Source organism: Rhynchophorus ferrugineus, unplaced genomic scaffold (assembly GCF_030347505.1).
Source record: "Rhynchophorus ferrugineus isolate W39M unplaced genomic scaffold, kcgeb_rfMv2 rfM9, whole genome shotgun sequence".
In the NCBI taxonomy this organism is placed as follows: Eukaryota; Metazoa; Arthropoda; class Insecta; order Coleoptera; family Curculionidae; genus Rhynchophorus; species Rhynchophorus ferrugineus.
This window is the reverse complement of record NW_027472588.1, coordinates 902,227-927,992: the sequence shown is the minus strand read 5'-3', so window position 1 is coordinate 927,992 and position 25,766 is coordinate 902,227. Positions and strand designations below refer to the sequence as shown.

Below are 25,766 nucleotides of genomic sequence, written 5' to 3'. Positions count from 1 at the left end.
CGCTATGTTTTTATATACAACGTTCATATTTTTTCTGTAGTGTATTCAATTTAGTATCAGCATTGCACCCGTGCGAAGCCGGGGCGGGTCGCTAGTTTAAGTATAAAAATTAATGATGGATGTTTACAATTCATTATTTTCTATTCAACTAGTAATATTATAATTTTGAATTAGTAAAATACTAAGTATGATAATCAGTTTTTTTCTATAATCGTGGAAGATTTTAAGTGTTAACATTAACTATGATCCTTTATTTCTCTTTGTGATCAATCCATGGAATTAAAATGAACTTTAAACTAACAATTACAAGTAATATTAAACACAATTAGCTTGTAATTTAACTTAAATATGACGGGTATCACACAGAGATAAGAATTCATCTGGATTTATCGCAAAACTTGTGGAACGTTCCATATATTTCGCAAAACATATAAAAAAGGATATAAGCGATACGTGTTTTGGAAGTTTTCGATGGTAGATCGTTGACGCGACCTGTTGGCAGCCCCTGGCGAGTTTGTCTTGGGCTGTCGGGAAATTTGGGTTAATGAGGGGGTTGTTACGCTTTAATAAATTGAGTGATTCGGGCGGTAGGATCGCAAAATTCATTACATTTAATAGGGATGATCTATCCGCTCTGTTTAGGGCACTTGGGACTGAAATTAGCCATAAAAAGAAACTTGATGCTTAATATGTCCATTCTGTATTAATAAAATGTAATTCTTATTTTTAATGTTTAAAATATAAGTTTTTTCCCAATAAAAATGGCTCGACGTTAGCCAAAACACTAATTACGAGTATTTGTAATTATTTTCCTGAAGAAACTCAAGTAGATATATGAAATTACCTCTGACGCTATCCCAATTTAAAAAAATAACCAAATACGTACAACATATTCCAATATAAAACGTTCCGAATTTATGGCGTATTTTCAGTAGTTGATTACAGTATATTTTGATACAAATTCAATTTATATTCGCCCGTACGGTACATCCGACCAAAACTCCAAAAAAATTGAAACGTATTTTACATGTAAAATTCACGTTGTTTTCTGTATAGGGAAGGGAAGGGACGTTATGCAGAACCGTTCGAATTTGAAACTGTTTTTAATCACCACAAAATATGGCCGATGTTTTTGTGTTGTTATGGTTTAAAAAAATCTAAAACAGTTTATTTTAGAGGGTGTACATTTTTTAAACAATTCACAAATATAAACTTGATCTTATTGAACCTCCATGTTGGATAATTATGGAGATATTTATTTTCATAATTTATTAGGGCATGATACGCTTTTTTCTATGAAATAAACCACAAATGAGAAGGTTTTTTCACGAAAAGCGTATCTCTAGAAATATTGTTTAGTTTTTTAAAATAACATGATTTGACAAAAATGAATTGTGGTCGACATTCTCTCTTCCCCAGTGTTTTGATGATGATGAAAAAAGATGTAGGCCTTTTGCATAATTTGTTAAGTTATGAGACGCGTTTTTTTTTTAATATAATTTACAAAAGGAAACTTAGTCCATTGATATTCTGTATTTGATTATTATTTTTCGAAGAAATTTTGATTATAATAATTTAATGGATATGCTCCCGCCAGTGCTTTGATGATGATAAAATAAGGTGTAGATATGTTGTATATTGATAATTCATTAGTGTATTAAAATATGAATTAAACAGTATTATTTTTTGTCCTGAAATGACGTTGCTTGACAAAAATGAGTTATCCTCTCCCCTCCCGAGTATTTTAATGATGATGAAATATGTTGTAAATGTTTTGCATAATTTATTAGAGTATGATACACATTTTTTGTGAAAGAAATATTTATAAAATTATTGTTCATTATTCTGAAATAACGTGGCTTGACAAAAATTAGTAGTTGCTGTTTATTCTTCTCTTCTCCAGTATTTAAAATAGTGATTAAATAACCTATGGACTTTACAAAGTTTATTAGGGTATGATAAATGTTTTTTTTTTCATAGAAAAAAAGGTTTGTTTTAAAATATATATCTGTATTCATATGCTGATCATTAAAACAGAAAAATATTCATACGCTATATTTTAATCATTGTTTTATACTTGATTTATTACTTCAAAACTCCAGTTTTGTATTTATATAATTTCATAATTAGCGTTGATTTGAATTTCAAGTCATACAAATAACTAAATAGCCAAACACAGAGAACAATCACACTCGAATTAAAAGAAAACTCGTTAGGCCTCGAAGCTTCTCTTGTCGGTCAGCTTCTGCCACCCGTCGATCCTCTTCGACGTCGAACAATCCGAAAGTTCTCGGAAACTCCCGGAATACGGCATAACTTGAACTTTTTAATTCCCTGAAGCGCACGCCTTATATATAGGACGTAATTGATCGGTCGGATCCTCGTAGATTATACTTGTTACAAGATTAATTAAATTATATTACAATACAATGTACTGGGTTTCGTAGTATCCGGTAGGGGGGACGAAGAGGGGCGGATTCCGGGGAAACTTTGTGTATTGGATGATTATTTTTCGAAGAAATTTTGATTAAAATAAGTTAGTTGATTAGACGTGCTTTAGTATAATATATTAGATTGTTTGAATTGATGAACGAAAGTTCGTCATTTTATTTTTTCATTGATGTTTTATAAGTATAAAACATAGTAGATTAGAAATTTAAAAAGTCTGGATTCCTTCCCTCTCCGTCTATTAATTGTTTCTGTCTCTAAAATAAATTCTTAATGGTGTAAATGTGGTTTTAAATGTTAATAAATCAGTTATAAATCAGGTCAATTGAAAAGTCCCCGGTCTGACACATAGATGGCGCTACTAGAATTAAATCCATATGTTTTTCAGTTAGCCCTAACCCTCAAAAGATGCGTGTATAAATTTGACAGCTGTTGGATCATTAGTTAGTTAATTATAATATTGCATTTTGAGTGAAGCAACTTTTGTTATTGTGAAAAAAATGGATAAAAAGCAATTTCGCGAGTTGATAAAATATTGCTTTTTGAAGGGAAAAAATACAGTTGAAGCAAAAACTTGGCATCATGCTGAGTTTCTTGACACTGCCCCAGGAAAATCAACCGTCAAGGATTGGTATGCTAAGTTTAAACGTGGTGAAATGAGCACCGAAGACGCTGAACGTAGTGGATGCCCAAAAGAGGTTGTTACCGACAAAAAAATTAAAAAAATCCACAAAATGATTTTGAATTACCGTAAATTGAAATTGAATGAAATAGCAGACACTCTAAGGATATCAACTGAACGTGTACATCATATCATTCACGAATATTTGCGTATGAGAAAGCTCTGTGCACAGTGGGTGCCGCGCGAGCTCACTTTTGATCAAAAACAACGACAAGTTGAGAATTCGGAGCAGTGCTTGAAGATGAGATGAGTAAGCGTAATAAACCCGAGTTTTGTGTCGAAATGTGACAATGGATGAAACATGGCTCCATCATTTCACTTCGAAGTCCAATCGACAGTCATCGGACTGGACTGTACACGATGAACCCGCTCCAAAGCGTGGAAAAACGCAACAGTCGGCTGGCAAGGTTATGGCGTCTCTATTTCGGGATGCGCATGGAATAACTATCATTGACTACCTTGAAAATGAAAGGACCATCAACAGCGACTATTGCATAGCGTTATTGAATCGTTTGAAGGGCTAAATCTTCTGAAGCTGATTTACCAAGACAATGCACCGTTTCACAAGTCAGTGAAAACGATGGCAAAAATCCATGAATTGGACTTCGAATTGATTCCTCATCAACCGTATTCTCGAGATCTGGCCCCCAGCGACCATTTCCTGTTCTCAGATCTTAAAAGAATGCTTACTGGGAAGACATTTTCGTCGAATGAAGAGGTGATCGCCGAAACTGAGGCCTATTTTGAAGCAAAGGACAAATCGTACTACAAAAATGGTATCGAAAAGTTGGAGGGTCGCTATAATCACTGTTATCACCCTTGAAGGGATTTATGTTGATTAAAAAAAATAATTTTGCCAAAAAAATGTGTTTTACTATGGTAGGCCGGGGACTTTTCAAATGACCTGTTAAATCACACATCTTTCCTGACCAGCACAATTGCCAGGTCTCAACATATTTTACCGTTATTTGGAGTTTTAGACTAAAGAGTGAGGATCAGTTGACATTAAAGCAATTGGCAGATGTTTTTATACAAGAATTATACAACATTTCATTGGAAACTATTCAGGCAGTATTCCGCGAAGAATTGCATCTGCTTTAAAAGCATATGGTAGCTCAATACCTTACTAATAGATAAATATTATGTATATGATTAGTATTTGAGATTTATAATGAACAATTTTCCTTCGAAAACCTCGAAAATACCGAAATTGCTTTTTCCTCAACCCATTATAACATCCTTCCTACTTACCAGATTTGTTAATGTGTGACTTTTAATTATTTTTCAAGCTTAGATATTTTCCCAATGATACAATTCCTGTCGTAAGAAGAACATGGTACTGTAATAGTACCACTATTAACAGCTACTGCTGCTTTTGAACTAGGCTATATAAGGACGAAGTATATTATTACAAAGAACAATTATTTGTGATACTAAGTTCGCATGCCTATTGTGTCTAATTGATAGTAAAAACCCGTGGCATCAATAACCAACCCACAATATTTAATATCCGCATGAAACTCGAAGATTAAATTTTATGAAAAACAAGAACAATAACCGCCTGTTTCTGTCTGATCGCGTGTAGGGCCACGGTCGCTCTAATTGCATCACGTCCAGGGGTGAGCCCCGTCCGGCATCGGCGAAAATAAAAAGCCGACATGGAAAAATTATCCGGGTGTCTATATCCCGGCTATAAACCAATTACATCGACGTACCGCTGTTCTAGCACTGTGGATACAGAGATACATCCACATTGCACTGGCCGCATCCGGTTCTCTCACACTAGTTTAGTTGTATCTTTAACGAGGTTAATTTAAACATAATCGGAGACTGTATGAGGATCGTTCAATATACCGGAAGCTATGATATATCATCGTTAACAGATATTATTTGTAGAACGAATGTTAGTCTCGCTAGAACACGAGAACGACTGAAACTATTTGGATAATTTTGGTTTCCAAGTATTGTTGGAAGTCCGGAGAAGGTTTATGAAGGTAATAAGTGTGAATTACAGAATGAAAAATAGTAAAAATAACAATTTTGTTACACTGTTATAAAGGATCGACATTCTAGTTGGTTATCATATATTAATGGATGAGTTTGGAAGTCTATTTTGTGAGTAAGAACATTACATGTTACAATGTTACTAAAATGTTATATATTTCATACAAATATAAGTATTTTTTGGTAGGTATATCGATGATATAATATGAAATTCAAGTGAAAATTAATAACATTGTGTCAAATATGATGAACAAAGAACAAATACATCGCTTACTAGGATATATTTTAGTGCTTTTGTCATTACCGGATGCAGTGAATAAACCAAAATAATAGTTATTCTACGATAAGAACATTATTAGACATAAATTCGTTACAAATTCATAAAAAACTTGAATCCAAATAATAATATTTGTATCACTTCAACATAAACAGTTCTATGATATTCAAATAAATGAGATGGTTGTTTATAACATATTGTAAAATCCATCAACGTGACTTAAATAACTGCTAAGGAAGTCATTCGATAGCCAGCTATTAGGTAATAATATACCCAGTCATCCTTTTGCCAGATATCTCAAGAAATTAATAAGAATTCTTCACATTCCCAACCCTACCATCTCCTATTTATAATTCCTCGTCCTATTCCAGTCACAACTGGTTATATTCTTAGAGTTTTTATGTTTTAAAAATGAGATGGTAAAGTAAGCCTATCAAATAGAGAGTGAACGACTTCCTCATATACTTCTATGAATTTTAATCATAGAGAACGATCTAAAAAATGAATAAGTTAGCACTGTCTGATGTCAAAGCAATTGTGGCAAAAGCAAAGCGGTAGCGAGTCTTGGTGGGGATGATTTGTTGGTTTGTTGGTATTTAGCACCTTTTGTGCCACATAGTAATGTATAGTCTATCCATAGTAGCAGCAGACTTACGTCATCAACATGTATATTATACATTGCCTATGGCAGTTTGTAAATTCGTTTTAATACCAGACAAAATGTTCCTTCTCGTTTTATTCCAGTTAAAAAGAGATACAATGCTGTTTGATAACTTCGAACATGTAATTGAGTCAGCCTGCAAAAGTCGTTCGGTTGTAAAATGTCTGAAAAATTGTAGCAAAAGCAGGGCGGTAGCGGTTTTCCAACGCTAGGAGATGACGTTGAAATATTTCATTTTTGCATAATTTATTAGGGTATGAAGGTCTTTTTCATTATTAATCCTCAAAAAACAATTAAATCTTTAATATCGAGGAGATATGTTTAATATGTAAATTAACAAAAAATCAATAGAAGTAGAAGTTTTCTATTTATGATTCAGACAAAAATATTCTGAATATAAGCGATGTCTGAGATATATTCGAATTAAAATGAACAAGGATATATTATATATCCGTATTCATCTACCGTGCTTCAGGGCATTGAGCTTTTAACAGTACAAACACGAGTACAAAATCGTTATTTTAGACTTATTTAATTGTAGTTATAACATATTTTAAACCACAAAATTATTATTGAACGACAAACCTAGTATATAACGAAAATTTCACCAGTCTCTATGTTTATGTTAATTACGCAAAACCAACTGTTTCGTTGGGGTGGAATCCTCCGCTTTCAGACGTATTTTCAATTGTCTAAAATAAATATAAACAGCCCGGAGAAAGTTCCACTTTTGACTTGTTTGTGTATGAACGTTGCGTGTCGGCTCGAAAGCCGTTAGTCGTTGTTTCAAACAGATGATGTCCGGATACGGATCAGACACGAAACGCAACGAACAAGGAATATTTAATGAGTCACTTGTACGTGATTCCGAATTTTTCCACCAATAACCGAGGAAAATGCTGTTATCGCCCAGCTAGATAATAGAATTTTTGTTGGGAGTTAGCTCGCCATCTGATACGACAAACTTTGTCACCACTCTTTGAACGAGGGACTTCGTTGCATATAACTTATTTTACAACATGGGATATTCCCAAACTCCAATAGACCATAGTCCTTCCAATAAAACAGCAATGCATGTTAAAAAGAGATAGAATGCTATTTGAAGCGCCAGAACATGTAACAGAATCAATCTATTAAAGATATATTTGGTACTTGGTAGAACCTGTTGTGAAAAACTACAAAATGCTTTGAAATAGTAGTGATAATAATTAGAGGTTATGGACCAACAAGCATTATAAAGTAGAAGTTCAATTTGATGTGACAACATTGCGACGTGCAGATGTCATACATTTTGATGACGTACACTGGCTAATTGTATAGACTATAGACTATAAGGAAACGAACAAATTGTTGTTCGCATGCCCATTGCATCTAATTATATTTAATTTTTGTTTTACTTTTTCATTTTTTTTTGCTAGTTTTATGATTATATTTTGACTTACTTATTAATTTTTTACATTCGATTGCGAAAAATTTGATGAAATTCAGAAAGAAATAACATTGTATTTTTATTGATAATCAAAGAAATGCACGAGTTATAGTGAATTTGAGACCACAAATAGTGTTTATAAATATATATTGATAATCTATATATTAATGGGGTTAGTCTCACATTTTGATTAAAAAGGAAGGCACCCGAAGACGTGAAATTTACATATACAGACATTTATCATTTTAGTTAATATTAATAAAATAATATTAATAAAATATAAAAGCTTTTGGTATTTTTTTATCATAATTTATAGTGATATGATAGACCGTTCACTAAATATGAATAATTTAACTTTTTTTTTAGTATATAAATATATGAAATTTGATTCTTGTATTAAATTTTAAGTTAAACTTGCCCACATATATATGCAAACATGCGACGGAAAAACTAATTTGTAGTCGACGAGCTCTGGAATCCGCAAAACTACAAACTTCTCCATAAAGAAAAACAAGCAACATATTTTCCGGCTAATTTAAATAATTTAAATTTAAAAAACGGGCACAACCAGAGGCTACACGACAGCCTCCGACAACTTTCGAGTGCTTTTTTTCCAAGGGGGGACGGTCGAAATCCGGAGACCCTTCTGCTGGCCGACTAACCGGCTCATAAATATGCAATGGTCCTTTCATAACAAAATTAATCAGAAATCAGTGAATGGGAAAACCATCGGACTCGATCACCATCAAAGCGGATTGGTTTTATAGGCCACGGACCCACGCCTCGCCGCTTGCCGGCGTCCCACTCCTCCCCCCCATTCCTCATTTCCCCCTTCTTCTTTCCTGCAGACCCTCGTTACCGGTCGTTCGGGATTTGCTCGTTTTTCGGCCCTAAGTACGTGTAAACTTCAACCGTGATGACGCCTTCTCACTTTCAGATGTCGCTGTTGTCAAAACAATTACCCGAATTTTCATTTTCAATTTAAATGATAATAAAGTGATGATAGTAAAGTACTGCTTTTATTAATTAATTTAACAGAACTTATAATACACTGTCTCATGTACATTATTCTATATTGGTTTGTTGGTATTTAGCACTTTTTATACCATATAGTAATGTATAGTCTATCTATAGTAGCAGCGAACTTACGTCATCAACATGTATATTATACAGCGCCTATTGCAGTTTGTAAATTCGTTTTAATACCAGAAAATAATTCTGTTCTAATTTTATTCCAGTTAAAAAGAGATACAATGCTGTTTGGTAACTTCGAACATTTATTTTAGTCAGCCTGCAAAAGTCGTTCGGTTGTAAAATCTCTAAAAAACTCTTCAAAACATTAGTGATAAAAGATTATAAACCTATAGAGAAACATATACAGGCAAAAACTGTTAGGATATGTGGAAAGGGTTACAAACAATGTCATCCTTTAGTTTGGATGAATTCCTGCCGAAATTTATAAATTCGTTTCTGAATCAGACAATATTTCCCTTCTCATTTTATTCTAGTTGCCCACCACAAAAATAACTACTGTGGCAACATATGCAGACGATACAGCAATCTTAGCATCCCATAAAGATCCAGTCACAGCATCAATAAACCTACAAACCCACCTGGAGCAAATACAATTATGGTTGAAGACATGGCGTATTAAAGCCAATGAATCAAAATCCACGCATATAACGTTTACCCTGCGTAGAAGAACATGTCCATCAGTGAACATCAATCATCGTCAACTCCCCCAAGCAGAGCATGTTAAATATCTTGGTATGCATTTAGATCGACGCCTAACCTGGAAGAAGCACATACTCTCTAAACGGAAACAACTGGGACTAAAATTATATCAAATGTATTGGCTCATTGGGCGCAAATCCAAGTTATCATTAGATAAGAAGGTATTGCTGTATGAGTCTATACTCAAGCCCATTTGGACATATGGAATTCAACTATGGGGTACCGCTAGCAAGTCTAATATATCCATCATTTAACGGTTCCAAAATAAGGTGTTGCATGCCATTGTTGATGCTCCGTACTATATTTCAAATAAAGTGATACAACGCGATATTTCTCTAGAACCTATAACGAGTGTAATTCAACGTGTTTGTGTGAAGTACTTCGAAAGAGTGTCAGTGCATCCCAATGTACTCGCTAATCAGCTAAATATGCGACGTGATAGTGAAGTGCGTAGACTAAAACGTTTAACACCACCTCACCTGACATATGTAGAGTTTAGAATAAGCATTAGAATAAGACTAATTAATTAAGATAATATTTTATACAGAAGATTGCTTAATGAAGTGATTTTCTACATGCCATGTATATATAATATAGACAGAAGAAATACTTATTGCCAATAGGGCAGATTGTGGACTCACCAAGAGCAATAAATTTTATTCTAGTTAAAAAGAGACATAATGCTGGCTGATAAGTTCGAACGTGAAACCGAACTAGCCTGTCAGAGTCGTCCGGTTGCCAAGCGTACGCAAAATTATTAACTCTAACCTGCAAACTATTATACCTGTATTTTTAACCTGTGTGTTAAGTCCTGTGATAATATATAGGCTAGATGTACTATAGTGTTAAATAAATTATATCTTATAACATTTTTGTTCCATTATTTTAAATATATTAGAATATTGTTATATTCGAAGCTAGAATAAACTAAAATGGGCAAAATTTTAACGTTAAGTTCGGCAACATTGTACCGTTTTGACGTCAAAAATTGAGATGACGTGAGCTCACTGCTATTTTGGATGGACTAAAGTTGAATCCCATTTCAACATCGTCCGCCTTTATTGAAATACCATATATTTGGATTTTACATGTTATATCATAAAAACAACAATGTAATTGTGTTATAGCCTGAGTATCACGATACACTTGTAGTATAGCACGAGTGATCTTTACCCTCTCATAATATCATAATGCCAAATGGACAACAAAACAATAACAGAAAGAACTCAATAAAATGTTACTCTTTATTTTAACAAGGAACAATATCGCGAATCCCGAGCGAATCTGGGACCTCGTATTACGTCGGCAATTGGCGAAAATCCCATAAAAATATTATTGGGTCCTGTGCCGATTTTTATCGGTACGAGGAAAGGGCGTCCTGCCTCCCAGGACGGACGTCTGCTCCCAGCTCCTTTCTGCCCAATTTGATTTTTACGAAACGGATAAAAGCTTTACGGCCGATGCAAGCAAACGTCTTTTTTTAGTCCTAATAAAATGGCTATAAAAACGACGACAGAATAACGATAATCGAATTTATAGCGCCAGGATATTTAGCTTCGGTCTTAAAGACTCATTTAGACTTAATCGCCATTACTCTTCCATCATCGGTTACACATAAAAATAACTTAACATTCAGCAAAAGGAATTTACTAAATAACTGTGACATATTCTTATTGGTAGCATGTTTAATCTCTCGATGAGTAATAACTGTTTGGTTTTATGAACAAACATTCAACAGCTAACCAGGTTGGTAGAATCATAGACGTTATTGAAAAAGTTTACGCTTGCTAAGCTTGCTCAGCTTATTCTTGGACGTAACAGAAGCCGTCGATACAGTTTGACATAAAGGACTCAGGTATAAAGTTGGGCTAGAGCATGCTTTGATTAACATCAAGTTAATACATTTATGGCGTTTATTTTAAAAAATGCTAATCGTATACATGAAAATTATGAACAAATTGAGTACACACTTTACTAACAGTACTATTAGATTAATGTTTCTTTACTTTTTAGTTCTTTATGAACCACATCTATATTTTATTGAACTTAATAATTCTAGAGAATCAAACTAATAAAAATAATAATAATAAAAAAATTGTACAGTTTTTTGCTCTACGGTATGTTCTAGCCAGAATTAGATGTTCATGCGATGATAAATTGCAAGAAAGACAGATTTTATGTAGCGATACCCTCCTAAGTAACGTAAAATATAATTTTCACCTCGCCATTAGAAAGAAACGAAATTAAGCCCCCCCCCTCAATTATTAATATTTTGGCCCAATCAAATGAATTTTCCACTCATTTTGCCGGGAATGGAAATGTCTCTTTGTGAAAAGCGGAGACGCTTTTCCCGCGTACGATTTCCCCTCCCCACTACCCTCCGCTTCCCTCCCCCCATCTAGAATTAGCCATCACGTCGTTGAGTTTAATTATATCCACGTGCCTTTTTAGCTTTTCTTTTACTTTTTACATATTTAAAGCAAATTAGTTCGACAGTCTTCTTCGAAATACGATACGTTCATGAACATATCAATGTTATTGAAAAACGTGTTAGAAATATTAAGTTTCATTAACATGAAGGTTGCTAAGGAAAATGAAAACATGTACCACTTTTAAATTAAGAGATAATAAATGTAAAAGTTGTTTCAGTCTTTGTATAAGGAGAGCTTTTAATAAGTATAACTGTCAATTCGTATATAGTTAAAGTCAAGAAAAATGCTTTAGGGTATATTATATGGCTCGATGAATGCAGGAAAAACGAAATGAAACAGTGGTGTTTACATTTTTTGACCGTTATATATTTACGATATAAAATATTAAGAAAATACAAAATATATAAAACTTATGGCAGCGGTGTTACCTGGTGACGAGGCTTGGCCAGACACAGAATGATCGAAAGTAACCTTTATATTTATATAACATCCTATATAAACGTCTCGGGGTTGTCGATAATCGTTATCATTTCATAGTTGACGCTGCTAGCACCCCGCCTGTGTTCAACATCTGAGGTTATAATAAATGGTTGGGATAAGTTATCATTATATAACAAGATGTTATTATACGAATTAATGTTTAAGTCCCACCTATGAGATATTGCTAGCAAGTCTAATATAGCCATCATACAAATATTCCAAAACAATGTGTTGTGTGCGATTGTCGATGTTCTAACGAAGTGATACAGCACGATACTCCTCAAGAATCCATAACGAGTGTTCATTTCAAATGTTTGTGTTGAGTATTTTAAAACAGCGTTAGGGTAGTGTGCGCCTTGACTAAGAATTGAGCACCATTCGGTCTGGTTGTAGGACATATATAAACTTTAGAATAATATAATAGTAAGGAATACTTATTGCCCGCTGGCTAGATTGTTGAACTATCTAGAGTAACAATTAAAAAACCTGGAGATGATTTACAATGGAAATTACAATAATCAAAAACTTTGTTTCCGATGTTCCAAATGATATTTGCTATCACACCAGATAATTTCTGTTAATGTATGTGAAATATCTAGCCAATCATTATTTTTGTCATATTTAGTACTTACCTTTCGGGAGTACCATCAACTACACCAGTTTTCCTTTCAGAATGGGGCGTATTTTTGGAAACGACGCCTTCATCAATGTTGGCCATTTTCATGTTGTTTTCGTTCATCCTGGTATCTAGCTGCTGCCAGGCTTCAAAACTGATTTAAGCTCTTGAAGAGCATCCTCTAAATAAGTACAAAATTAATTAAAAATCTCGCGGAGTGGTCATAATGAAATTATAAATCAATATAAATAAGGCTAAAATTGATGCTAATGGACTAATTTAGTTTATATTAACTGAAAACTTATTTCGATAGCTTCGCAAAATTAAATAAAAATGCTAATCATATACATAAAAATTATGAAGAGATACAGGAATATTTCTTCATTTTATGGTTTTTTATCCACCACATTTTTATGAAACTTGATAATATTGTAAAACGGTTTAGAATTAGGTGCTTATTTTAAGTTATGAATAAATAGGAAGCTTGTTTATAAAAACATCCCAAAACTGTTGATTAGTTGAACTGAACTGAAACTGAGTTATTGAAAAATTGAACAATTTTTATTCTACATTTGTTGTACATACCAACTAAATAAATATACATATTGGTAAATTTCCTATCAATAGGCCAAGTTACTTTAAATTAATTAAAAACATACTCGGAAGCTCGAAATTGAAAAAGATTAAATTAAGTAAGAAATGTTAATCGTATAGATGAAAATTATGAACAAATTTATTTGAACACACTATAATAATATTATTACATGAATATTTCTTGATTTTGTAGTTCTTTATCAACCACATCTACAATTTTATGAAAATTGATAATACTAAAAGCCCAAATATGGTTTCGAATTAGATGATTGCAAGTTCTTTATTTTTTTATACACATTTTTTTACTTAAAATTTTTTATGAACACATTTAAATACACTATGAATCATATTTTGTCAAATATTTATTAGCAAGCACTGCTAATTCTTTATCGACTCTATCTATGATTTTATGAAACTTGATAATATTGTAAGACCAAACAGTTTGGAATTAGGTGCTCCTCTTAAAAGATTATTGAATTTCAGTATTTACATTTACTTATAGAGCAGTTTTTATGATTTTTTTTACGTAAAACCAGTGTGCTACTAACGATTCATTTTTTTCCGTTGTAACATACTATTAAATAACTACAACTGAGATACTTTTACTTTATTTATTTAGTTATTTTTATCAACTAGATATTTATCAATCATTTACTATTGAAACATTAGTAAGATCACATTTTTTTCAGTTTCAGACGTATTGGCGTAGTTTTGGAATCTTGAGGTCACTAACTCGTACGTACCAAGCCGACTGGAATCATTTGGATTTGGATATATGTCACTGGCACAGCCTCACAGCTGAACTTTATAACTCCACACTGATCTTAATATTCGCGTATATAAAATAAGCTTGTTATAAACTGATAACTCTAATATATTCATTTTCATCACGACCAGAAGTTGAAATTATGCCAGTTATTATTTATTAGCATTCTTCCATTCTATTCACATTTTTCTTACTTCACGTTGATCTAGTTTAATGTAAACTGTTTCTATCTTCTCCAATTCTTAACAGCAAGTGAATTTTGAAGCTGATTCCTCTATCAATTGTTTTATTGCACGCTACTGACGCTTTAACTGATTTGTTTTATTTTCTAAATATTCTTACAGTTACCTAATGCATAGTCAAAGAATATAGGCAAATTATTTAATATATTTCACCCATTTTAAAGAACCAGACGTTAACATGACGTTTCCTCACCCTTGTTTGCCCAAAAATAGTTACCCCAGAGAAGCCTCGAGTCCTAAATCAGAAAAACCGTTCGTCGGTTTTCCAGATTTTTCTCGTTCGAAACCCTCCCCCCTAGCCGCACCGGGTAAACGTACATCATATAACCGTTTTTCCATCTTAAACGTGTTTGTTTGTTGTAAGTAAAGAGATTTTGCGGTCCCGATTTGCATGGACCCTTTCCGCTCGAACGAAGGAGGAGTAAGTGGGAGGCGGAGCGAGCTACCGCCGGTTAAATTTACAAAATATACACACTCAACTTTTTCTTCGGCGGTCGCCCGTTTCGCCTTGCTTATGTTATTCTTGTCGCGCGAGATTCTAATTTAATTAAGCGGGAGTCGACGCTTCTTCAGGTGGGTCTCTATTACGGTGCCGTGAAAAATGTTTAACGTGAGGGGGATTTTGTTTTTGTTCGGATAAAAAACCCGCACTGCTTAATGTTGTTTTTCGATTTAGAGTATCTCGGGTTGTTTGGCCGTGCCCGGTTGTTGTATTTCAATCTGAAATGGAAGCACGCATCTATACAGCCATGGAGGAGACATTTGACGATATTCCGAACTTAATTGAAGGTCATTTTGTTTTGATGACCTGCTTGCTCTAATTTTGCTAAAGAAATTCTAACTTATGGTATATAAATTAAATTCAAAGAATTTACGACATAACAGGTCAATTGAAACGTCACCGGCCTAACACATAGATGGCGCTACTAGAATTAAATCCACATATATTTTTTAGTTAGCCCCAACCCACAAAAGATGCGTGTATAAATTTGACAGCTGTCGGATCATTAGTTTGTGAATTATAGCATTTTGAGCGAAGCAACTTTTGTTATTATGGAAAAAATGGATAAAAAGGAATTTCGCGTGTTGATAAAATATTTCTTTTTGAAGGGAATAAATACAGTTGAAGCAAAAACTTGGCTTGATGCCAAGTTTCCGGACACTGCTCCAGGAAAATCAACCATCAAGGATTGGTATGCTAAGTTTAGAAGCTAAGTTAGGTAAGAAGAGGGTCAACACTGTGGACGCTCAAAAGATGTTGTTACCGACGAAAACTTAAAAAAAAACCACAAAATGATTTTGATGATCAACTGAACGTGTACATCATATCATTCACGAATATTTGGGTATGAGAAAGCTTGACGAAAAACAACGACTAGTTGATGATTCTGAGCAGTGTTTGGAACATGGCTCCATAAGTTCACTCCGAAGTTCAATCGACAGTCATCCGAGTAGACTGCACACGATGAACCCTTTCCAAAGCATGGGAAAACGCAACAGTAGGCTGGCAATGTTAAGGCGTCTGTATTTTGGGATACGCATGAAATAATTTTCATTGACTGCCTTGAAAAAGGAAAAACGGCCGCATTTCACGAAAAAGAAAGTGTTGCTTCACCAAGACAATGCACCGTGTCACAAGTCAGTGAAAACGATGGCGAAAATCCACCGTATTCTCCAGATCTGACCCCCAGTGACTATTTCCTGTTCTCAGATCTCAAAAGAATACTCACTGGTAAGAAATTTTCGTCTAATGAAGAGGTGATCGCCGAAACTGAGGCCTATTTTGAAGCAAAGGACAAATCGTACTACAAAAATGGTATCGAAAAGTTGGCGGGTCACTATAATCAGTGTATCACCCTTGAAGAGAATTATATTGAATAAAAAAACTAATTTTGCCAAAAAATGTGTTTTACTATGGTAGGCCGGGGACTTTTATTTATAATTTTTGTATTACATTATTCCTTTTTCTAACATATTCAATCGACGTTATGTTGTGAATGATAAAAAAATTATACTCGTATCAAATTCAGTTTCAGCACCTAAAAATAAATAAACTTTAGGTAAATTGGTTTAAAAAGTTTCTAAAAACATTTGTTCTAATGGCTTCTGTTTTCATTTAAGCTTTAAAAGTCTTTTAATTTACGGAAAAAAGATATAATTTGATATAACGCCAAATTAATTAGTCTAAAATAAAATTTTTATATATTACCGTCAACGTAATATTACTTAGTCACGTCATTTTTACGTACAACTGTAAATCAACTATTCTGCGACCGAGTAATAAAGTAATTACTTCATTCGTTACGGAAAATACCATTATTAATTTCTAATTAACTTATTCAGTTATGACTGAAGACATCTCCAAAGTGATTCGGACAATACGTACCTCGGATGGGAATTGTGGGATTCCAAAAAAATATCGCGTACTCCACAAGTGTCGGACGGGCCGACGACGTTGACGATGGGCGAACAGACGCGAAACTGAAACTGAAACGGTACGAAAAGTTTTGTGCGCTCTTGTTGCGCTGTCAGTGGCGTCCTCGACCGGTGATAACAGACGCGACGTGAATCCATTTCTTTTGGACATGCACCGTTGTCAAAATCAAAATCATTGACATAAATGTATGCCTTAAAAAATCTTATTCTGACAGAGAATATCCTGTCGAAATTCGACAACTATCAATGTCAAAAGTTTGGTTGGCAAAATAGTTATTTTTCTGTCGGTGAAAACTGACAGTACAGTTCCCTACAATGATAAGTGTATTTGACAACTGTCAATGTCAAAAGTTTGGTTGTCAAAATACTATTTTTCTGTTAGTGACAACTGACAGTACAGATTCCTACAATGATAGGTTTATTCCTTAGCAAATCATGTTCAAACAATATATACTGTGGACTTGACCACTGTCAATGTCAAAAGTTTGGTTGTCAAAATAGTATTTTTCTGTTAGTGACAACTGACAGTACAGATTCCTACAATGATAGGTTTATTCCTTAGCAAATCATATTCAAACAATATATTCTGTGGACTTGACAACTGACAGTACAGATTCTTACAATGATAGGTTTATTCCTTAGCAAATCATATTCAAACAATATATTCTGTGGACTAGACAACTATCAATGTCAAAATAGTATTTTTCTGTTAGTGACAACTGATAGTACAGATTCCTACAATGATAGGTTTATTCCTTAGCAAATCATATTCAAACAATATATTCTGTGGACTTGAAAACTGTCAATGTCAAAAGTTTGGTTGTCAAAATAGTATTTTTCTATTAGTAACAACTGACAGTACAGATTCCTACAATGATAGGTTTATGCCTTAGCAAATCATATTCAAACAATATATTCTGTGGACTAGACAACTGTCAATGTCAAAAGTTTGGTTGTCAAAATAGTATTTTTCTGTTAGTGACAACTGACAGTACAGATTCCTACAATGATAGGTTTATTCCTTAGCAAATCATATTCAAACAATATATTCTGTGGACTTGACAACTGTCAATGTCAAATGTTTGGTTGTCAAAATAGTATTTTTCTTTTAGTGACAACTGACAGTACAGATTCCTACCTTGATAAGTTTATTTCTTAGCAAATCATATTCATACACAAAATATTCTGTGGACTTGACAACTGTCAATATCAAAAGTTTAGTTGTCGAAATAGTATTTTTCTGTTAGTGGCAATTGACAGTACAGTTTCCTAAAACGATAAATTTATTTATTAGAAAATTTTATTCCGACACTGGTTAGACTGTCCATTTGAAATTTGTCAAAGTCATAATTTTGGTTATCAAAATAGTTTGAATTATTATTAACAAGTGACACTACAGTCTCCTAAAACCATAAGATTATTTCTTAGTAAACCTATTTTATAGATTTGATAACAATCAATGTCACAATTTTGGTTGTCAAATTAGATGACATATGTCCGTTGCGAATTATCAATAGCAGAATATTGATTGTCAAAATAACATTATTTGACAGAAAATGGCAACACAATACATGACAACACAGAAATAATTGTCACTATTCACATTATCACATAATTTTGATTGTTATAAATGGCATATATACATACGTTAATATCTTTTCCGGATAAAAATAAACTGATGCACCCGTCAGATATGTCAGTGTCATAATTATTGTTATAAATACATTACTTTTTAATTTTACTGAGACAATATAAAATATCAAAATTATAATTCAAACATAAAACATAAGAACAAAAACATTAACAGATTATAACTGTCACTATCATAATATCGTCCGTCATAATTAACTTATCCCTGCCGGACAATAGGTGGCAGCACAGAATTAACTGCGTTATAATTATCGCAGTTTCAGACAAAAAATTTACGACACAATAGCCGCCCCCCAAGAATTTAATCTAACGCAACGAATGGCTAAAAATATTTTTATTATGATATTTCGTTCCCGTTTTAAAATTTATGGTTGTCGGGGAGGTTTTAAACGCCGTAACGGTGTTGCCCTTTAAACGGGGAATATTTATCTACCCTTTCGGAGTGAAATATAATTATCCGGTATGGTTTAATTTCGTCAGGGGCGATTAAGAACTTTCCAAGGATCGTAAAGAGGAATTTATAATGTCATTGTTTTTGAGGCGTTTGAGTGGGCAGACGTGAACCGTTCCCGGACAGTTGCCGCGGTCAATATTGTTATCGGAAAGAACTAAAATACTCTAATATTATAAATTGATCAACATTGGTCTAGTATATTTAAATGAAAAGGAATTTTAATCCACTATATCATCTATCTTCTGTTATACATTATGTGAAGAAAGTTCCTAAATAGCTGAAAATATTGCAGAAGACTTGAAATGTCTCGAAAGCGACGTTGCCACTTCATGTAAATTATATGGATATTTGAAGATTTTTTACAAATTAGTTTATTGCTACTGTTCTGATGTATTTGCATTAACAGACAAGGAAGGCGAGTACGGGATTAAAATATCAGTATGTATTTCTCAAATTAAAATAAAACTAACTTAATTGAGCTAAAGCTAAAAATACTCTTATACATTATACAAGTTCCTGTGGTTTGGTTCGTTTCAATGATTTACAAGAACCATAACATAATGGTTTGTTAATGTTTATATATTGATAATTACATATTGTTTTCCCTCATTTCCTCTCAAAATTATTTTTTAAAAAATATGTTTATGAAAGGTTCCTCCTATTACATTCTTTATATTATAGAGGACGAAAAAGTTATGAATTCAAGATAATTTATTCTATTTATATTATATTCTTCAAAAATGCGTATAATTTTCAACAACTGGCAACGTTGGAAATTCAAATACTACAAAGTGAAGGATCAGAGCAGACCCAAATACAAATATATATATATATATATATATATATATATATATATATATATATATATATATAGGTACTACAAGGTACATAGTAATTATACACAGTATACTTTATTTAAAAATATTTTTCGTGTATATTTTTCTCGTCCTGTTTATCCGTAAAATAATTTATCCCCGTACCGTTAAAACGGCGTAAAACAAAGCACGGTACCCACTACAATAAAAAGCTTTTGATCGGCAAAAACGAGGCTAATATAATTTTCCATCGTTTTTATTCCTCCTACCACGACAATCGTTTAGATTAATTAAACCAATAACTGTTTGCTCTCAGATATTTACAAGATAATCGCCCGCGCGATGAAAAACAATAAACTGACAATCGATTATCTGACAGTTATCGTACAATCGATAGCTGTGGTATTCGCCGCTTTATTTTCCGTCGTCGTTGCTCTTTGTTTATCCCCGGCATGGATACTCGTACCTCTGAGTCTCAATTTTTTGTGTCGCTCTCTGTCTTTGTTCTGTAAATAATACCCCCTGTCTATTTTAATTGCCCTTTTTTTTAACATATAAACATTTACATTTTACAAGGAGATAATTCAATAATTCCAAATAAATCTAAAATTAAATTGACGAAACACTTTAAACACTTCCCTCTGTCAAAATTAGTCTGCAGCAAATATTTTTAAATTAATTGTTGTTTTAATACCCAAACATTTTATTACCTCTAATTTGTGAATTACTAATTTTATGCATGTTTAAAGATAATAAAATCAAAGACATTATAAGAATAGCCATCTATCTAACTGACTTTAGGCAACCATAAAAAGTCAATCAAATTGTCATACAAAAAACGGAACAATTTTAATACACGGCCTGCTTTGAATACAATACGAATTAGTTGAAAATTTGAGTGTAGGTATAGTAAATAAAAACATTTTCAAATCAATGTATAATTTATTTAAAATAATTTATAAATCAGAAAACTAAAAATTTAAAACTGTGTTGTATTTAATGATCGATAAAGAGACACATTTGCTGGGGGGTTCTCGTAAACGCTGGTAGCTAAATCTGTGTATATAATAGGGTAATATTGAATCCTCCCACTGGACCAGCCAATAGAAAGACACGCTCCTGCTTCGAAGTTCTGTTGGAAGCTTACTGTGCTTGGCCTTTCTTCTTCCAGGCCTGTGATCAAAGCACTGAAACAACGGATGAATAATTCACTCTAGAAAACCTCCATTCCCATAATTTTACCTTGGAATAAGTTTCAATCCAGGCTGGCGAACAATGCTGAAAACCGTAATGGCGTTGGTGTCTTGATATATAACAGCTAAGTGTTTGCCCTTTGGATCAGTTTCCATGGTTTGTATTAAACCTCCAATCATTGCACCGCCGCAATCTATCTTGCTGACATCAAACATAGGAAGTGCTTGGTTTGATGATGACTCGGTATCAGTAGCAAACACCAGATCATTTTTAACAATGACACCATATATTATGGGTTCTGTACTAGTCGCAAATAGGAGGGTGGTCCCACAGTTTGACCAACAGGCTGTTTGTACTCTGCCACTTAGTACTGTCCATCTTTCACATTCCCAATTACGATAATCCCATACTCTATATTTAAAAATTATATGAATAAATTTAAATAATCATGGGGAATATTTTACCTGAAGACTAGCCCGTCTGAGCATGTAAACAGTTTTTCTCCTGTTGGTGACCACTTCACAAGAACCTGTCCGAAACCACCAGGTCTTTTTAAAGAACTTGTCCTATTTAATTCTGGATCCCATACCAGGATGGTGTTATCACAAGCAGCGACACTTACTAATTTATCTCCTTTTGGTGACCATGCAATGCTCATTACAGGCCTGTGCTCAAGCCTGTGTAATATAATAGCATTACTGACTGATGGTCTAGATACCTAAAACACTAACTCTTTAGAAACAATAGGAAGATAACATTTAACCTACTCACCAATGAATTGGGGTCAATGTTCCATAAAATAATTCCATTCTCATGTGCTACTGCTATCTCAGTATTAGATAATGGCCTCCATGCGACACACGTTATGTGTCTTTGTTGCTTACACCTCAACAACGGGGTGTAAGTACTATCACTACTAAAAATTCTCACGCTATCATCACAAGTAACAACAGCAATCTTAGTGCAATATGGATGCCATGATATATATCTTATGGTACTACTTTGCCAATTTCTTGTCTGCCCCAGCTTATGTATTAAAGTGGGCCCACTGTATCTAATATTTGGATTCAAAATTAATCTCACCTTCTGAACATATTTAAATATATTTAACAGAACCCCAGCACCTTGTGATACAATAAATTTATTATGAGATTTGATTAAATACAGTGCTTCAATGAAGCCTTGTTCATAGTACACTTGCGTCAGCTGTTTCAAAAATGATACATTTACAGGTAAAAATAAAGATCTGCCCTCGTCTCCGGATGTCGTGGCATGCAACTGATCTCGTGTTAAGTGTATTTTCGGATGATTTGCAATCTGTAAGTTTTGTATTTCTGTATATGAACCCATACAAGATCATCGTACGTACTGAGTTGGTAAAAGTTCCGACGTTTGCATATTGTGCCTCCATGTAGTGGACCCTCCCATTTAGCTCGCATACTGCTACCTCACCGTCACTTGGATAGTCAAAGTCGTGTAAATTTCGCATTTTGTTCAATGAGAATTCGTTGAAAATATTTAAAAATACTAGGTTAGGCGGTAATATAATAAAAAATCACCGCAGGTTAGACAACCAAATAATCACACTTTTTTTCACAACACAAAAATAACTAAAAACTAATCAACTGTAATTTTTCGTTAGTTTTTTGAAATACATTAACAGATAAAAAACAAAATAATATAATAAGAAACTATATTTAATATGAATTATTTATTACCGAAGAGCGCACAATCAAATCACGAGATACGTTTCGTGTGCTCTGATTGGTCATACTTAAAATAGTGACATATTTCGTGACTGATGTCGGCGCCATATTGCACCACAGACGTACGTTTTAACTTAAGTGAAAAGCGCAGACAGACGTTTCCCTTAGAAATTAAAAATGGATATGAGCCAATATTTAACGTCTCCTTTACAAATTGATAAAATTTGTAGGGCTTGTTTAATGGAAAAGGGTGACATGAAACCTCTTTTTGGTGCCTGTCTAGACGAAATGCTCCATAATTTCACCTCTTTAGAGGTAAGTATAATTTTTTGTACAAAAATAGATAATTTTTCATCTATTGTTTATCTTTGTCAGTTGATGTCTCTAAGAGAGTGATAGACGATAAATGTCATTGTCTGGATTTTTAAAAAATTCAAATCATTTGATGGTCTGTATTTGTAGATTACCGAAAATGATGAATATCCTCACCTTATGTGCGTTCAGTGTGTTTTACAATGTAGTCGAGCATATACTTTTAAACAGTTATGTGAAAAATCCGATACGATACTTCGGCAATACCTAAGCCCGGAATTTCAAGTAAGTATATAAAAAAGTAAATAAAATGAATAAACGTATTCAATATTACTGTTTCAAGGCACTCTTGAATCAACAGCAAGAGCAATCACATAGCCAAGTAAAAAAAGAATTGGAAGAACAATTATCATTTCAATCAGGGCCAACTGTAAAAATTGTAATGGAAGAAGGCAAAAACCAATTTAATCCCGAATTTGTCGCATATGAAACAACAGAAACAATTGGTGATGAAGCTGAGGTTACTTTACAAACAACTGAGGTAAATATATATTTTGTTTTTGCATGTAAGGTAAGTGAATTATTTATCTTCTAGATAGATGGTGAACTATACACTGTAGAGACAGTCGAAACATCAAAAGTTGATTATTTAGATGCGGAATCGTTAAATGATTTAGGGAAGGAGTATAACATTGAACTGGATAACTTAAAAGCTGATAGTGAAGACAAGAAGCTGAAATATAAATGTACAAAATGCGATGCCAGATTTCCTTTGAGAGTTGATCTAAAGGTTCACATGATGTCCCATCCTAAAGAATTAGATCATGTATGCGACGTGTGTAATAAACGTTTCGCAGAAGCTCGCATATTGAAGCGGCATCAAAAGATCCATCTTGATCACAAACCGCACCAGTGTGATCAGTGCGACATGAGTTTTGCTGAGAGCTCAAATTTAAGTAAGCATAAAAAAAAGCATACAGGAGAATTAAGAAACGTTAAAGTATGGTGTCAGTATGCGAGTGTTGCTCCAAATAATAGTCAGTGTGTTATAGGGCAAACCACATTTGTGTTCAGTGTGTGGATGGGCATTCAAATGGGCTTCCAGTTTACATAAGCACATGAAGTATCACACGGGTCACAAGTTGCTAACTTGTCCGTTTTGTCCCAAGCAATATGTGGAGGTAAGTATCATGAATGTATAAGACTCGATTTTATATATAGGATCCTATATTTTTCCCCAGTCTAGAAGCCTGAAAATCCACATTCGTTCTCACACCGGTGAAAGACCATATGTGTGCGAATATTGCAACAAAGGGTTCACACAAAGCTGCAACTTGGAAAAACATATACGTGTGCATACCGGCGAGAAGCCCTATGTCTGCCAGGTGTGCAATAAAGGGTTGGTGTTGTAAGGATATTATAAAGACGAAACATTTTAGTGTCCTGTTTTCATAGGTTCAGCCAGTCTGGCTACGTGGCTATACACATGCGAACCCACACAGGCGCTCGTCCGTACGTTTGTCAGGTATGTGGAAAGGCATTTTCCGGATCCAACACGCTAAATCTGCACCAGAGAATCCACACAGGCGAGAGACCATACGACTGCGTAATGTGCGGCAAGAGTTTCAGTAGACACGAGACTTTGGTGATTCATATACGGTCGGTGATGGAAATTATGAGTGATAATCGCGATGACGTAGTGTTCTAAATTCCAGGTCTCACACGGGTGATAAACCTCACGTTTGCACGGTATGCAAGAAGGGTTTTGCTTCTTCGGGGCAACTTTCGGGCCATATGAAAACCCACACCGGAGTAAAACCGTATACCTGCGAGGTGTGCGACAAAAAGTGAGTAGGCACTTTTTATTTCACGGTAAATCACTAACAGTTTTCCTGCCCAGGTTTTCCGGCTGGAGCGGGTTGAAAGTTCACATGAAATCCCATCAAACGACCAAAACGGTGCCGGACACCAACACAAACCAAAACGTGCTGATTCAAAGAGTGCAATACAACTGCAAATTGTGCAACAAGAATTTCGATGACGATGTGTCCTTCAATACTCACGTTCTCGAACTGCACGCCATGTCAGCGACCGGTATCAGACCGGACGATATTCAACTCAAAGAGGAAGATCTGGAGGCCATCGAGGATATGCAAGTGGCGCAAATAATGTACGTCTTTTTTTTTCATCATTTGTTTACGTATTTAAACCCGATTTTTTTATAGAACTGCCGATAACCATACGATACAGGTCCAACAAATAGGACAGATATAAGCAAAAAGCACCAAGCGTCTGCAACTGTGTGATAAAAATTAATTTTTTAGTTAAAACTGTACACCTTATTTAAAAAATACATTTTTAATTATATCTTATTAGTTTTATTTATAACTAGCGACCCGCCCCGGCTTCGCACGGGTGCAATGCTGATACTAAATTAAATACATTACAGAAAAAATATGAACGTTGTATATAAAAACATAGCGGCCCGCTCCGACTTTGCACGGGCATAAAATATATATGCCTATGTCACTCAATGAAAACATGATTAAAATCGATCCAGTATTTTTGGTTCATTCATTACTGCCCTTGGCCTGCACGCATTAAATTTGGAGTAAAACAATTCCTCTTCCCCTATACTTACTATGAAGATTTCCTGCTATCTTTGGAATATCTAAATTCATACAATTTTTATTACATTACACATTTTTAAACGCAAATTTTAAATTTGTAATATCTCCGAAAATATTTGTTTAATTTACATGCTGTAAGGAACCATATTGATCTATATTAATTGCACACTGTATTTAAGGTACTTAATTCGATAAGGATTAATG

The 25,766-nt window shown here is 33.9% G+C and overlaps 3 protein-coding genes and 1 long non-coding RNA gene across 6 annotated transcripts in view; 2 read left to right on the top strand and 2 right to left on the bottom strand.

Moving 5' to 3' along the window:
• LOC143202455 (uncharacterized) overlaps positions 1-14,178 on the top strand; it is a 110,844-nt gene extending 96,666 nt beyond the window's left edge. For 2 of the 3 annotated variants that reach the window (XR_013007165.1, XR_013007164.1), the window contains one exon: positions 14,047-14,178. This is a non-coding gene — a long non-coding RNA (uncharacterized LOC143202455). The remainder of the gene's footprint in view (positions 1-14,046) is intronic. The other variant, XR_013007166.1, reaches the window with a different exon arrangement.
• Positions 1-16,838, bottom strand: part of LOC143202419 (adenylyl cyclase 78C) — a 128,032-nt gene extending 111,194 nt beyond the window's left edge. Inside the window, exons 1-2 of the mRNA XM_076413952.1 lie at positions 16,752-16,838; positions 12,780-12,944 (exon numbers count right to left, since the gene is read on the bottom strand). Of these exons, the coding sequence (XP_076270067.1) occupies positions 12,780-12,886 (107 nt within the window). The 5' untranslated portion in view covers positions 12,887-12,944; positions 16,752-16,838. The remainder of the gene's footprint in view (positions 1-12,779; positions 12,945-16,751) is intronic.
• A 3,804-nt stretch (positions 16,839-20,642) lies between these two features.
• Positions 20,643-22,598, bottom strand: LOC143202432 (aladin). Its single transcript, XM_076413968.1, has 5 exons — positions 22,284-22,598; positions 21,686-22,231; positions 21,379-21,632; positions 20,963-21,325; positions 20,643-20,907 (listed from the first exon to the last, which is right to left on the bottom strand). Exons 1-5 carry the CDS (start codon positions 22,401-22,403, stop codon positions 20,700-20,702), a joined length of 1,491 nt encoding a protein of 496 aa, XP_076270083.1. The 5' UTR covers positions 22,404-22,598; the 3' UTR covers positions 20,643-20,699.
• A 106-nt stretch (positions 22,599-22,704) lies between these two features.
• On the top strand, positions 22,705-25,299 carry LOC143202427 (uncharacterized). Its single transcript, XM_076413963.1, has 10 exons — positions 22,705-22,935; positions 23,083-23,217; positions 23,276-23,473; positions 23,528-23,932; positions 23,985-24,113; positions 24,174-24,331; positions 24,388-24,591; positions 24,648-24,779; positions 24,833-25,102; positions 25,158-25,299. The coding sequence occupies exons 1-10, from the start codon at positions 22,798-22,800 to the stop codon at positions 25,204-25,206; spliced, it is 1,818 nt and encodes a 605-aa protein (XP_076270078.1). The 5' UTR covers positions 22,705-22,797; the 3' UTR covers positions 25,207-25,299.
• The last annotated feature ends 467 nt before the right edge of the window (positions 25,300-25,766 follow it).

What these genes read in the sequence shown, in the direction of transcription:
- LOC143202432 (XM_076413968.1), bottom strand. Translation starts at nt 22,403, where the DNA reads ATGCGAAATTTACACGACTTTGACTATCCAAGTGACGGTGAGGTAGCA. An exon ending in TCGGAACTTTTACCAACTCA is followed by an intron (nt 22,232 to 22,283) that starts GTACGTACGATG and finishes CAAAACTTACAG; the next exon opens with ATTGCAAATCATCCGAAAAT. An exon ending in GGATTGAAACTTATTCCAAG is followed by an intron (nt 20,908 to 20,962) that starts GTAAAATTATGG and finishes CCGTTGTTTCAG; the next exon opens with TGCTTTGATCACAGGCCTGG.
- LOC143202427 (XM_076413963.1), top strand. Translation starts at nt 22,798, where the DNA reads ATGGATATGAGCCAATATTTAACGTCTCCTTTACAAATTGATAAAATT. An exon ending in TTACTTTACAAACAACTGAG is followed by an intron (nt 23,474 to 23,527) that starts GTAAATATATAT and finishes TTTATCTTCTAG; the next exon opens with ATAGATGGTGAACTATACAC. An exon ending in ATGCAAGTGGCGCAAATAAT is followed by an intron (nt 25,103 to 25,157) that starts GTACGTCTTTTT and finishes ATTTTTTTATAG; the next exon opens with AACTGCCGATAACCATACGA.